We start from the raw sequence: 12,647 nt of genomic DNA on the forward strand, positions 1-12,647 counted from the left end.
AGGTGAAGCAGTTACGTTTCAGAGCATATTTATAAAATTGTAAAATGAAAATATATACTTGTACCTGATTGATAGATGTAAATATGATGTTGCTAAATAACCAAGTTTTGTATACTCTCATGCAAGTATATAAATTTCAGTATTGTTATTAGCAATATTTTTTGCTATATCCTTCTGAGATATACAGTTTAACATTTTTGGTTTTGTTACTTTTCAGTATTGCTGGCATTTTGCCTCCAAGTTCCTCAAGTATAAGCATGTATGCTGCCAGCAAGCATGCAGTTCAGGTATTGACAGAGGGACTCAGAAAGGATTTGCTTGAGAAGAAATCTGGAATCAGGGTTACGGTATGGTGTTTTATTCACTGATCAGTACCAAGATTAACATACATATTTCTTTTTTAATGTTATGAATATTTTTATTCTATTACAACTAATATTATTGTAGTCCACCTGCTTAGCTGGTTGGTAACGTTTTTGCCTCCCATACAGTGGGCCCGGGTTCAATTCCCGGCCAGGTTGGAGATTTTCTCTGCTCGTGGAGTGGGTGTTGTGTTGTCTTTTGTGGTGGCGTTCGTAGCGACAAACACTTTGCTGTAGAAACGGCTTACGAAGTCACCGCCACACTTTTAATAGCGGGCCGACCGGTCCGCTGGAACAGTGAACAGAAAGATGAAAACCCAAACACTCTGATTAAATAAAAGTCGGTACTTATCTTTATTAATGAAGATACAGAAACACAGTAGTGAACTCCGTGTCTACAGAAATCTGTCTAGTTCGAGTCGGAGCGGCTAGGTCAGCGTCGGCTGACGACAAACAACAACTCTGCTGCGATGAACACACAACTGACTAGCAAGTACACAAATCGGTGGCGAGTATACAACTGAGCGGCGAATACAGAACTGTCCTAGTGCTCGTGACTCCAGCGCTTAAGAAGCCAGAAGCCAGCGGTGGCGCGCGCAGACTTGCGGCGATTTCCTGTATCTCTGGCGCTGCTTATGCGGACGGCGTCCGGACTTTGATGCTGCCAACCTTTTGGCAGCGGGCTCGGTTGGCATTACTGGCTAGGATATAACATTGTACTCATTGTCATTTCAACCTCATCACTGGCACATGAGTCGTCCAATGTGGCGTCGACTGAAATAAGACTGAAATAAGGCGAACTTCCCCGGATGGGGCCTCCTGGCCAGCAATGCCATACAATCATTTCATTTCATTTCCTATTACTATGTAGAATATTATATTGTGATATATTTTGAAAGTATTAAATTTAAATCAAATGTAGATTTTTAAACACTAAACACTGGACCAAACAATCTAGATATCCTGATCTGAGAGAAGTGAGAGACAGGACACTCTTGAAATATAACATGGACAGAGTAAGGCACTGTACAACTGGCCACCACAGTTATCCATTGGCCAGTGTATTTTGAGTGTTGTTACTGCTATCTTTGTTCTCTACAGCATGACACAAATATCTCTAGATACAGAAGTCTAACAGTGTAATATTTTTCTAAGTCACTTAAATTGAATCCATATTTGGTTGCTTTGAAGAGGACACATTAAGTTTCATTCTCCATCCTTTTATTGGTGGAGATGAGGGCCAGGTGAGCCATGAGTGGTTGTGCTGGGATCTGTAGTTACCTCTCACTCACAGTCCATTGCAATAGGTGGGAGAATACGTCTTAAATTGGTGAGCCTTCAGCGTAGCAACAGGGTGCAGAATACCAACCCATATTGAGTGCAATTGTCTTTTGAATATGGCATCTGTGAATGCACAGCCAATATGTCCTGTTATCAACTCATTACAATACAAACCAAAAACATTCAGAATAGAATGTGTGGATGAAAGTAAAACCAGTTGATGCTGTGTACTGATCTGTGTTGTGTCACACATTTGTGTTTATCTGTCACCATTTGATGTTAACTCTTATGTTGCTGGTCTCACAGGTAGCTGCCATTGCCTGTGGACTGGCTAAAATATATGATTTTTTGGAAATTATAACTTGTGTGTACAAATATGTAGTTGAATATAATAGAGGGAAACATTCCACGTGGGAAAAATATATCTAAAAACAAAGATGATGTGACTTACCAAACGAAAGCGCTGGCACGTCGATAGACACACGACTATCGATGTGCCAGTGCTTTCGTTTGGTGAGTCACATCATCTTTGTTTTTACAAATATGTAGTTGAATATATCTAAAAACAAAGATGATGTGACTTACCAAACAAAAGTGCTGGCAGGTCGATAGACACACAAACAAACACAAACATACACACAAAATTCAGGCTTTCGCAACCAACGGTTGCTTCATCAGGAAAGAGGAAAGGAGAGGGAAAGACGAAAGGATGTGGGTTTTAAGGAAGAGGGTAAGGAGTCATTCCAATCCCGGGAGCGGGAAGACTTACCTTAGAGGAAAAAAAGGACAGGTATACACTCGCACACACACCCATATCCAGACGCACATACACAGACACAAGCAGACATTTGTAAAGGCAAAGAGTTTCGGCAGAGATGTCAGTCGAGGCAGAAGTACAGAGGCAAAGATGTTGTTGAAAGACGGGTGAGGTATGAGCGGCAGCAACTTGAAATTAGCGGAGGTTGAAGCCTGGCGGATAATGAGAAGAGAGGATATACTGAAGGGCAAGTTCCCATCTCCAGAGTTCTGACAGGTTGGTGTTAGTGGGAAGTATCCAGATAACCCGGACGGTGTAACACTGTGCCAAGATGTTCTGGCCGTGCACCAAGGCATGTTTAGCCACAGGGTGATACTCATTACCAACAAACACTGTCTGCCTGTGTCCATTCATGCGAATGGACAGTTTGTTTCTGGTCATTCCCACATAGAAAGCTTCACAGTGTAGGCAGGTCAGTTGCTAAATCACGTGGGTGCTTTCACACGTGGCTCTGCCTTTGATCATGTACACCTTACGGGTTACAGGACTGGAGTAGGTGGTGGTGGGAGGGTGCATGGGACTGGTTTTACACCAGGGGTGGTTACATGGGTAGGAGCCAGAGGGTAGGGAAGGTGATTTGAGGATTTCATAGGGATGAACTAAGAGGTTACGAAGGTTAGGTGGACGGCAGAAAGACACTCTTGGTGGAGTGGGGAGGATTTCATGAAGGATGGATCTCATTTCAGGACAGGATTTGAGGAAGTCATATCCCTGCTGGAGAGCCACATTTAGAGTCTGATCCAGTCCCGGAAAGTATCCTGTTACAAGTGGGGCACTTTTGTGGTTCTTCTGTGGGAGGCCCGCATCTCATGGTCGTGCGGTAGCGTTCTCGCTTCCCACGCCCGGGTTCCCGGGTTCGATTCCCGGCAGGGTCAGGGATTTTGTCTGCCTCGTGATGGCTGGATGTTGTGTGCTGTCCTTAGGTTAGTTAGGTTTAAGTAGTTCTAAGTTCTAGGGGACTGATGACCATAGATGTTCAGCCCCATAGTGCTCAGAGCCATTTGAACCATTTTTTTTCTGTGGGAGGTTCTGGGCTTGAGGGGATGAGGAAGTGGCTCTGGTTATTTGCTTCTATACTAGGTCGAGAGGGTAGTTGCGGGATGCGAAAGCTGTTTTCAGATTGTTGGTGTAATGGTTCAGGGATTCCAGACTGGAGCAGATTCATTTGCCACGAAGACCTAGGCTGTAGGGAAAGGACCGCTTGATGTGGAATGGGTGGCAGCTGTCATAATGGAGGTACTGTTGCTTGTTGGTGGGTTTGATGTGGACGGACGTGTGAAGCTGCCATTGGACAAATGGAGGTCAACGTCAAGGAAAGTGGCATGGGATTTGGAGTAGGACCAGGTGAATCTGATGGAACCAAAGGAGTTGAGGTTGGAGAGGAAATTCTGGAGTTCTTCTTCACTGTGAGTCCAGATCATGAAGATGTCATCAATAAATCTGTACCAAACTTTGGGTTGGCAGGCCTGGGTAACCAAGAAGGCTTCCTCTAAGCAACCCATGAATAGGTTGGCGTACAAGGGGGCCATCCTGGTACCCATGGCTGTTCCCTTTAATTGCTGGTATGTCTGGCCTTCAAAAGTGAAGAAGTTGTGGGTCAGGATGAAGCTGGCTAAGGTAATGAGGAAAGAGGTTTTAGGTAGGGTGGAAGGTGATCAGCGTGAAAGGAAGTGCTCCATCGCAGTGAGGCCCTGGACTTATAACTACTTAAACCTAACTAACCTAAGGACAGCACACAACACCCAGCTATCACGAGGCAGTCAAAATCCCTGACCCTGCCGGAAATCGAACCCGGGAACCCGGGCGTGGGAAGCGAGAACGCTACCGCACGACCACGAGATGCGGGCCTCCCACAGAAGAACCACAAAAGTGCCCCACTTGTAACAGGATACTTTCCGGGACTGGATCAGACTCTAAATGTGGCTCTCCAGCAGAGATACAACTTCCTCAAATCCTGCCCTGAAATGAGATCCATCCTTCATGAAATACTCCCCACTCCACCAAGAGTGTCTTTCCGCCGTCCACCTAACCTTCGTAACCTCTTAGTTTATCCCTATTAAATCCCCAAATCACCTTCCCTACCCTCTGGCTCCTACCCTTGTAACCACCCCTGGTGTAAAACCTGTCCCATGCACCCTCCCACCACCACCTACTCCAGTCCTGTAACCGGGAAGGTGTACACGATCAAAGGCAGAGCCACGTGTGAAAGCACCCACGTGATTTAGCAACTGACCTGCCTACACTGTGAAGCTTTCTATGTGGGAATGACCAGCAACAAACTGTCCATTCGCATGAATGGACACAGGCAGACAGTGTTTGTTGGTAATGAGGATCACCCTGTGGCTAAACATGCCTTGGTGCACGGCCAGAACATCTTGGCACAGTGTTACACCGTCCAGGTTATCTGGATACTTCCCACTAACACCAACCTGTCAGAACTCTGGAGATGGGAACTTGCCCTTCAGTATATCCTCTCTTCTCATTATCCACCAGGCTTCAACCTCCGCTAATTTCAAGTTGCTGCCGCTCATACCTCACCTGTCTTTCAACAACATCTTTGCCTCTGTACTTCTGCCTCGACTGACATCTCTGCCGAAACTCTTTGCCTTTACAAATGTCTGCTTGTGTCTGTGTATGTGCGGTTGGATATGGGTGTGTGTGCGAGTGTATACCTGTCCTTTTTTCCCCCTAAAGTAAGTCTTCCCGCTCCCGAGATTGGAATGACTCCTTACCCTCTCCCTTAAAACCCACATCCTTTCGTCTTTCCCTCTCCTTCCCTCTTTCCTGATGAAGCAACCGTTGGTTGCAAAAGCTTGAATTTTGTGTGTATGTTTGTGTTTGTTTGTGTGCACTTTCGTTTGGTAAGTCACATCATCTTTGTTTTTAGATATATTTTTCCCATGTGGAATGTTTCCCTCTATTATATCCAAATATGTAGTTGGAATTTCAAGATTTTTATGTTAATTGGATTTCCTGCTTTAAATACAGATGTTTTGGCATTACTGGTGTTAAATCTGATTACACAGATGAAACTTCAATTCAGCAGAATCATTGCAGAAAAAAATTGAAAAAGTATTCTAGTATTCAAACACATAAACAATTTACATCTAAAGAAATCCACAAAACACAAGATTGAGGCAAAATTTATTGTTCATAGTGGATTGCAATGAGATGCAATTGGCATATGGAGGGATGTGCAGTCCTAGGTTTACATTCACTGGACTCATATGCTCCAATACATTTCTTGATTTATTTATTTAGCATCCATGTCATCATACAAATGATACAGCACTTGTCATAAACAGAAATATAAAAAATGTGGAATGTACAAAATGAAACTGCCTACAAGATATACCAACAAATTTACAATTTGTTTGCTTAGGAATGGTGTGTAGTGATTTGCTTACCAGTAATAACTACATATAGAATAAGTAGTGATATAAAAAGTAAAGTAGTATTGTATAAACTGAAACATATTTAGATAGAAACTTCTCAGGATTTATCACACATCTGCATTACGTGTTTTGGAGATTAGTCCATAAACTCATTTTCTTGATGTTCAAGACACTCATTTACTGAGAAGTGATATTTTACAATTAAAAATTTTCTAAGTTTTAATTTATAATTTATATCAGCCTTTAAGTCTGTAATATATTGAGGCAATGCGTTGTTGAGCTTAATACCCATATAGCTTACATGCTTCTGAGTGTGTGCTTTTTTTATTTGTTCTGTATGGAGATCATTCCTGTTCCTTGCATTATAGTTGTGACAGTCAGCATTTGTGGGGAGTTTGCTTAGATTTGCTTTGGTTAAGACACACATTTAAATGTATAGAATGATGGCAGGGTAAATATTCCTAATTTCTTGAAAAGAGGCCTGCAGTGAACTTTTATAGGAATGTGGGTAATTATTTGAACTTCCCATTTTTGTAAGATAAAATTTTCTTTTAAATTATAATTCTGATCTGGCCCAAAATGCTATTCCATATGAGGCAACAGAATGAAAGTATCCAGAGTATGCCATTCTGATGACTTCTAACAAGCAGACATTTGCAATAACTTTTAGTGCAAAGTAGGCAGATTTAAGTCTGTGTGTAATGAATCTTATATGGTGTTTTCAATTCATAACTTCATCCTAACAGTTTTGCAAATTGCACTCTCTCTATTAGTCTGTCATTCAGTTCTAAATTAGTTTCTACATCCCTAATCATTTTACCAAGTTTTATATAATTTGTTTTCTCTGTATTCAGTGTTTGTTTATTTGCACTGAGCCAAGTATAAAAACCTTTTAGGGTTTTATGAGCAGTAGAATGTAATGAGTTTTTTAAAATCACTCACTTAGACTTGTGTCATCTGTGTATAATACAATTTCAGCTGTATCATATTGTAACTGCAAATCTTTCACATAATGAGTAATGGTCCTAAGATGCTGCCCTGGAGTTCTCCTAAAACAACTTCTTTTGCTTTTGAATATAAGTGAAAATTACACCGATAAAAACAGCGTGTGCACGAATTGTAGTGATGAAATCAGAAAGTTAAATGATCATGTAAGTAGTCTGCAACTAACCATTAATACTCTGATGAGCGAACTAAAAAACGTCCGGAAAGTGTGAACCTACATCAAACTTGCCTCACAGTAACCATGAAATTCCAGGAAACTACAAATACACGGAGTGATTCAAAAGAATGCCTAACAACTCAGCTACTGTTATGAAAGGAAATGAAACTGAAAGACCTGAACACTTGCGTGACCCAAATATCAAGTATTTGTCCAGCGCTGATACTAAATTGTTTGGCCATAATGACGGTGGGCCTTCTAAACATGCAGAGAAACCTAAACAAAGAAAAGTAGTTTTGATGGCAGACAGTCATGGTCGTGGATTTGCTCGCCTTCTGAATGGTCAGTTCAGTTTACAAACAATCGCTTACATAACACCTGGTGCTTCTATGTCAGAAGTTTGCAATCACGTATGATCCACAGACATTGCTGACTTATCCTCTGAAGACTTTGATGTGCTAATTGGTGGGTCAAATGGCGTTTATAGAAAATGAGACGCACAAAGCAAAACAAGAACTAAAAAGGTGTTTAGGACAGTTGACACACACAAATGTTTTAGTGCTGAACATCCCGCATCGGCATGACTTACCGTGTTGGTCATGCGTAAATAAAGAAATAGTCAATGCCAACCAACAAATTTCATTACTTTGTAAACATTTCAGAAATGTAGAACTTGTAAATGTTAACAATATTGGGCTCAGATTCCACACATTACATGTATTGCACGTTAACAACATGGGGAAAAAACTGCTCATCGGAAAAATTTAAGAAATTATCATCAAGAGGCATCAAACACTCAAAAGCAAAATCATCCTGGATTGGCCCCCCAAATATTCGAAGGAAACAACACCAGCAAGACCTCACTCACCAATGTCAACAACAAAAGAAGGAACTAGGTGCCTCCAATATTCAGGCACAGCAACAACAATGAATGCAGTAACAGCTCTACCAATTGCAGACCCAGCTCTAACACCAGCAGCAATATTATTAACAGTAGGAGCAGCAGCTGAACAACTACCAGGGGAGCCAGACACAGAAGAAAATTCTGCTGCAGATGATAATAGAAGAATAGGTGCAGTCGGGAAAAGAAAAGTAGTACTTCTAGCACACCTGAATGATTTTTTATTGACAAGGTAAAGGTAAGTGATCAATTAAATATGCCAAAGTCCAACAATATGCCAAAGCCTAACAGATCCTTTAATTTCATGCTGATTCATCAAAATGTCCAATCATTGCTAAACAAATTAAGTGAAGTTGAAATTTTATGTACTGATGAGCTAAAAAACGCTTCTGTAATGTGTATAACTGAACACTGGCTTCCTAAAGATGCAATGTCAGTCACAAAACTTGCAGACTTTAATCTTTCATCATCATTTTCTAGAATTACATCCAGTCATGGAGGGTCATGTATATTTGTTAAAAGTGGCATTGATTATTGTAACTTAAAACCAATTGAACTATTAGCTGAAGAGAAAGTTTTTGAAGTATCCACAGTTGAACTCTCTGCATTAAAATTAATAATCATCTGTGTTTATAGGAGCCTTGATGGGAACTTAAATGATTTCTGTCATCAACTAGAAGCAGCTTTAAATACTATAAAAAACTTCAACAAAACAGTGATGATATGTGGAGATTTTAATATTGATTTTCAAGAACTCTCAAAAGACCAGCAAAGCTTGATGACCCTACCAGAAACATATAACATAAAAGCCACCATAGACTCTCCTACAAGAGTTACACCAACAACTAGCTCAACAATTGATCAGATATTAATAAACACAAATGTAAATCACAATTTCTGTGCCGGAAATCTTAACACTGGCTTCAGTGATCACTATGCACAGTTTATTGCTTTGCACACCCCAAGTGAAACAACTGAGAAAGAGAAACTTGTAAAAGAAGCAAGGAAATTCACTAACAAACAAATAAACCTTTTTGTACAGAGACTAAGTGAAGAAACTTGGTATGAAGTGCATACTTGTGAAAATACTAACAAAAAGTGTGAAAAATTCATGGAAATCTTCATGTCATACTTTGAAGCTGCATTTCCATTAAAAAAGCAAAAATGTCAACCTAACTTCAAAAAGAACAAATGGATTACAACAGGTATTAGAATATCTTGTGCAGAGAAAAGAAGATTACACGATATAGCAAAGACACAGAACATGCCTCATGAATTTCATTTGTACCTGAAGAATTACAAGAGGATCCTCAAAAATGTTGTAAGGAAAGCTAAAACAATGGCAAATGACAAATACATTGAAAATTCAAAAAACAAATCTAAAGCTATATGGGAAGTTATAAAAAATCAAACAAGTGAAACTAAACAATATAAAAATATGAACTTATGTTATGAAGGACAAATGATTTCTTGCCAAACAGAAATTGCAGGAACCTTCAACAAATATTTTGCAAACGTAAGTGAACAGTTGGTGAGTGGACTGGAAGAACACAACAAAATATCACCTCCGTCATGCAATAGTGTGAGAAATGTGTCTACATCTTTGTTCCTTTCACCCACAAATACTGAAGAAATTTTATCAGTTATAAAAACCTTGAAAACAGGGTACTCATGTGGAATTGATGGAATACCAGATGCAATTATTAACAAATGCTGTCTTGCCTTAGCTGAACCCTTGACACATTTGTGCAACAGCTCACTGGCATCAGGAACCTTCCCTTCATGCTTAAAAACAGTAGAACTGAAACCACTGTTCAAAAAAAGAAATCCAGAATGTGTTTCAAATTATAGACAAATAGCCCTACTGCCTGTATTTTCAAAAATTTTGGAAAAAGTTTTTAATAAGAGATTGTCTGATTTCCTAAATAAAAATAAAATTATCTCGCCTTCACAGCATGGCTTCAGGAAAGGCTATTCTACTGAAAGTGCAATATTTGAATTTCTTAATGAAATCTATACTAAACTGGATGCAAGTGAGTTTGTGACAGGCATATGTCTTGATTTATCTAAAGCTTTTGATGTAATTTACCATAATGCCCTACTGCAGAAGGTTGACCAATTAGGAATTAGAGGTATATCCAATGAGTGTCTCAAGACATACCTATGTGTTCGCAAACAGGTGGTTGAAGTGCAATATACTGACCATAACAAAATCAGCTACTACTATTAAGGATATGAAAATGTGAAATATGGCATCCCTCAAGGATCAGTATTAGGACCCCTTCTGTTTCTCCTCTATGTCAGTGATCTTATGTACAACAAGTATTGCCAAACTACCCTCCAATTTGTAGACAACACAAGCTTCCTTATTAGTGGTAAAACAGAAGAAAAACTAAAAGACTCCACTATCCAAACAATGAACAGTGTAGAACAGTGGTTCAGCTACAACAGGCTAATTATAAACAAAGAAAAGACAGTAGCACTGAACTTCTATAATGTAAAAGGAAGACACCACCCAAACATAGAAATAGAACTTAGTGCTGTCAACACTTTCAAAAACTCTGTCCCTAAGTTTCTGGGACTCCAGAACAACACAAAATGGGAGGTACACATTGAATATTTGCAAAGAAAACTAAGCAAAACCTGTTACATGATACGGATCTTAAAAACTTGTTGCAGCAAAGCCAACCTGTTAAATGTATACTACTCCTACGTGCATTCTGTAATTAAATATGGCATAATCTTCTGGGGCAATACAATAACAAATTTAAACTTTTCAGGATGCAAAAGAGAATACTAAGAATTATTGAAGGGGTAAACAATCATGCAGACCCATATTCAAAAAACTGCCAGTTCTTCCTCTTCCTTGCATTTTTTATCTATGAAACATCAGTTTTCATCAAACAATATATCGATAGGCACCCAGATATCTTATTAAAAAATGGAAATATACATGCACACAATACAAGGCAAAAATCTGACCTTTGTATGAAACAGGTGAGAACATCATTGTGCCAAAAAGGCACACTACATACTGGGATAAAGATTTTCAATAATCTACCTAAACATATTAAATCAATAGGTAAACTCTGTAGTTTTAAGGCTGAAGTAAAGGCATGTTTAATTGATCATTGCTTTTACAGTCTGAGAGAATATATAAAAGCCAAACAACAAAAATAAAGATGCATTATTAATATTCTACTTTGTATGTTGCCTGTAATGTTTGTTGTATTTATGAATCTTTGCCAAATTACTTCAATATCTAGTCCTTAGGATTGCAATACAAACTGTATTTTATCTTGTAAATACCTAACCATGACCAATATCCTTGTATATATTCTATACATATAGGATTTGAAGGACTAAATAAATAAATAAATAAACCTTTTTTTTTTAAATTTGAATTAACAGTGGTGTGCTCTACAATCTCAGATCTGTTTCTGAGATATGACTGAAACCAACTGGCTTATCAATAAGAATTTCATGGCAGAGGCTTTAAATATATCTAAATTGATTCCTACTACGCTTTTGTTTGTAGTATATAACTGCAGTTTCTCTTCTGAATTTTACTAGAAAACTGTGTTACTTACAATTTCGAAATTTATTATTGTCTAGGTAACTAGTGCCTCTCAATTTCATGTGTTTCTCGAGTATTTTGGAAAAAACAGAAAAAAGTTATATGAGACAGTATTTTCTATTTTATGTCTATCTCCATTTTTAAATAGTGGTCCCACATCTGAGACTTGTAGCGGCTGCGGAAACACACCTTCACTGAAGGATGAATTTGCAATGTATGCTAAAGGTTTGCAATCTGAAACTGTACTGCTGCCATTTCTGGTTTTAAGCTCCTTTTAGTCTTAATTATTTCCTGGAAAATCCAGGATGTAATAATAACTATATTATGAAAAGGATAGGATTTCTACTCACCCCACATGTAAGCTCTCAGCCAGAAGTTGTTCTACTGAAATACACAAAACACACACATACAAGTTCACACAAATCCAGCTGACACACAGATGACCTCTATCTCTGGCAGTCGAGGCCAGACTACAAGCAGTTTCGAGTGGTGGTGTTAAGAAGGAGGCTGGGGTGGGGAGGGGGAGGGAGAGCGGTCTACAGGTGGGGAATATTAAAGTGAAGTTTGTGGAAGCATACAGGGATAAGGTGGAGAGAGGGCTGGGCAGCTACATGCAGTCAGAAGGTTAGACAGAGGGTGGAGGGGGAGGAAAAGGGGAGAAGCAGAAAGACTGTTGGTGCACTTGTGGATTAGAAGGCTGTGTAGGACTGTAGTGGGAACAGGGGGTGGGGGGGGGGGGGGGATAGCTTGACAAATGACAGTGACTAACAGAAGTTGAGGCCAAAAGGGCTACAGGAACATAGGATATATTGCAGGGAGAGTTCCCACCAACACAGTCCAGAAAAGCTGGTGTTGGTAGGAAGGATCCAGATGGCACAGGGTGTGAAGCAGTCATTAAAATGAACAACACTGTATTGGGTGGTATGTTCAGCACTGGGTGGTCCAGCAGTTTCTCGGCCACAGTTTGTCAGTAACCATTCATTTGGACAGACAGCTTGTTGGGTGTCGTGCCCACATAGAATGAAGCACAGTGGTTGCAGCTTAGCTTGTAGATTATTATTGGCATTGGAAATCCTAATACATGTAGCTATCCAAAGTTTATGTACTTCTTATTCTGAAGACTTAGCCCTCAGTAATTTCTTAGGGAAAACA

General features: G+C 39.6%; 1 protein-coding gene across 1 annotated transcript in view; it reads left to right on the forward strand.

Moving 5' to 3' along the window:
• Positions 1 to 12,647, forward strand: part of LOC126161362 (farnesol dehydrogenase-like) — a 129,246-nt gene that overhangs the window by 102,530 nt on the left and 14,069 nt on the right. The window contains exon 4 of the mRNA XM_049917131.1: positions 218 to 347. Within this exon, the coding sequence (XP_049773088.1) occupies positions 218 to 347 (130 nt within the window). The remainder of the gene's footprint in view (positions 1 to 217; positions 348 to 12,647) is intronic.

The sequence above is a fragment of the Schistocerca cancellata genome, chromosome 2, assembly GCF_023864275.1.
Source record: "Schistocerca cancellata isolate TAMUIC-IGC-003103 chromosome 2, iqSchCanc2.1, whole genome shotgun sequence".
NCBI lineage: Eukaryota > Metazoa > Arthropoda > Insecta > Orthoptera > Acrididae > Schistocerca > Schistocerca cancellata.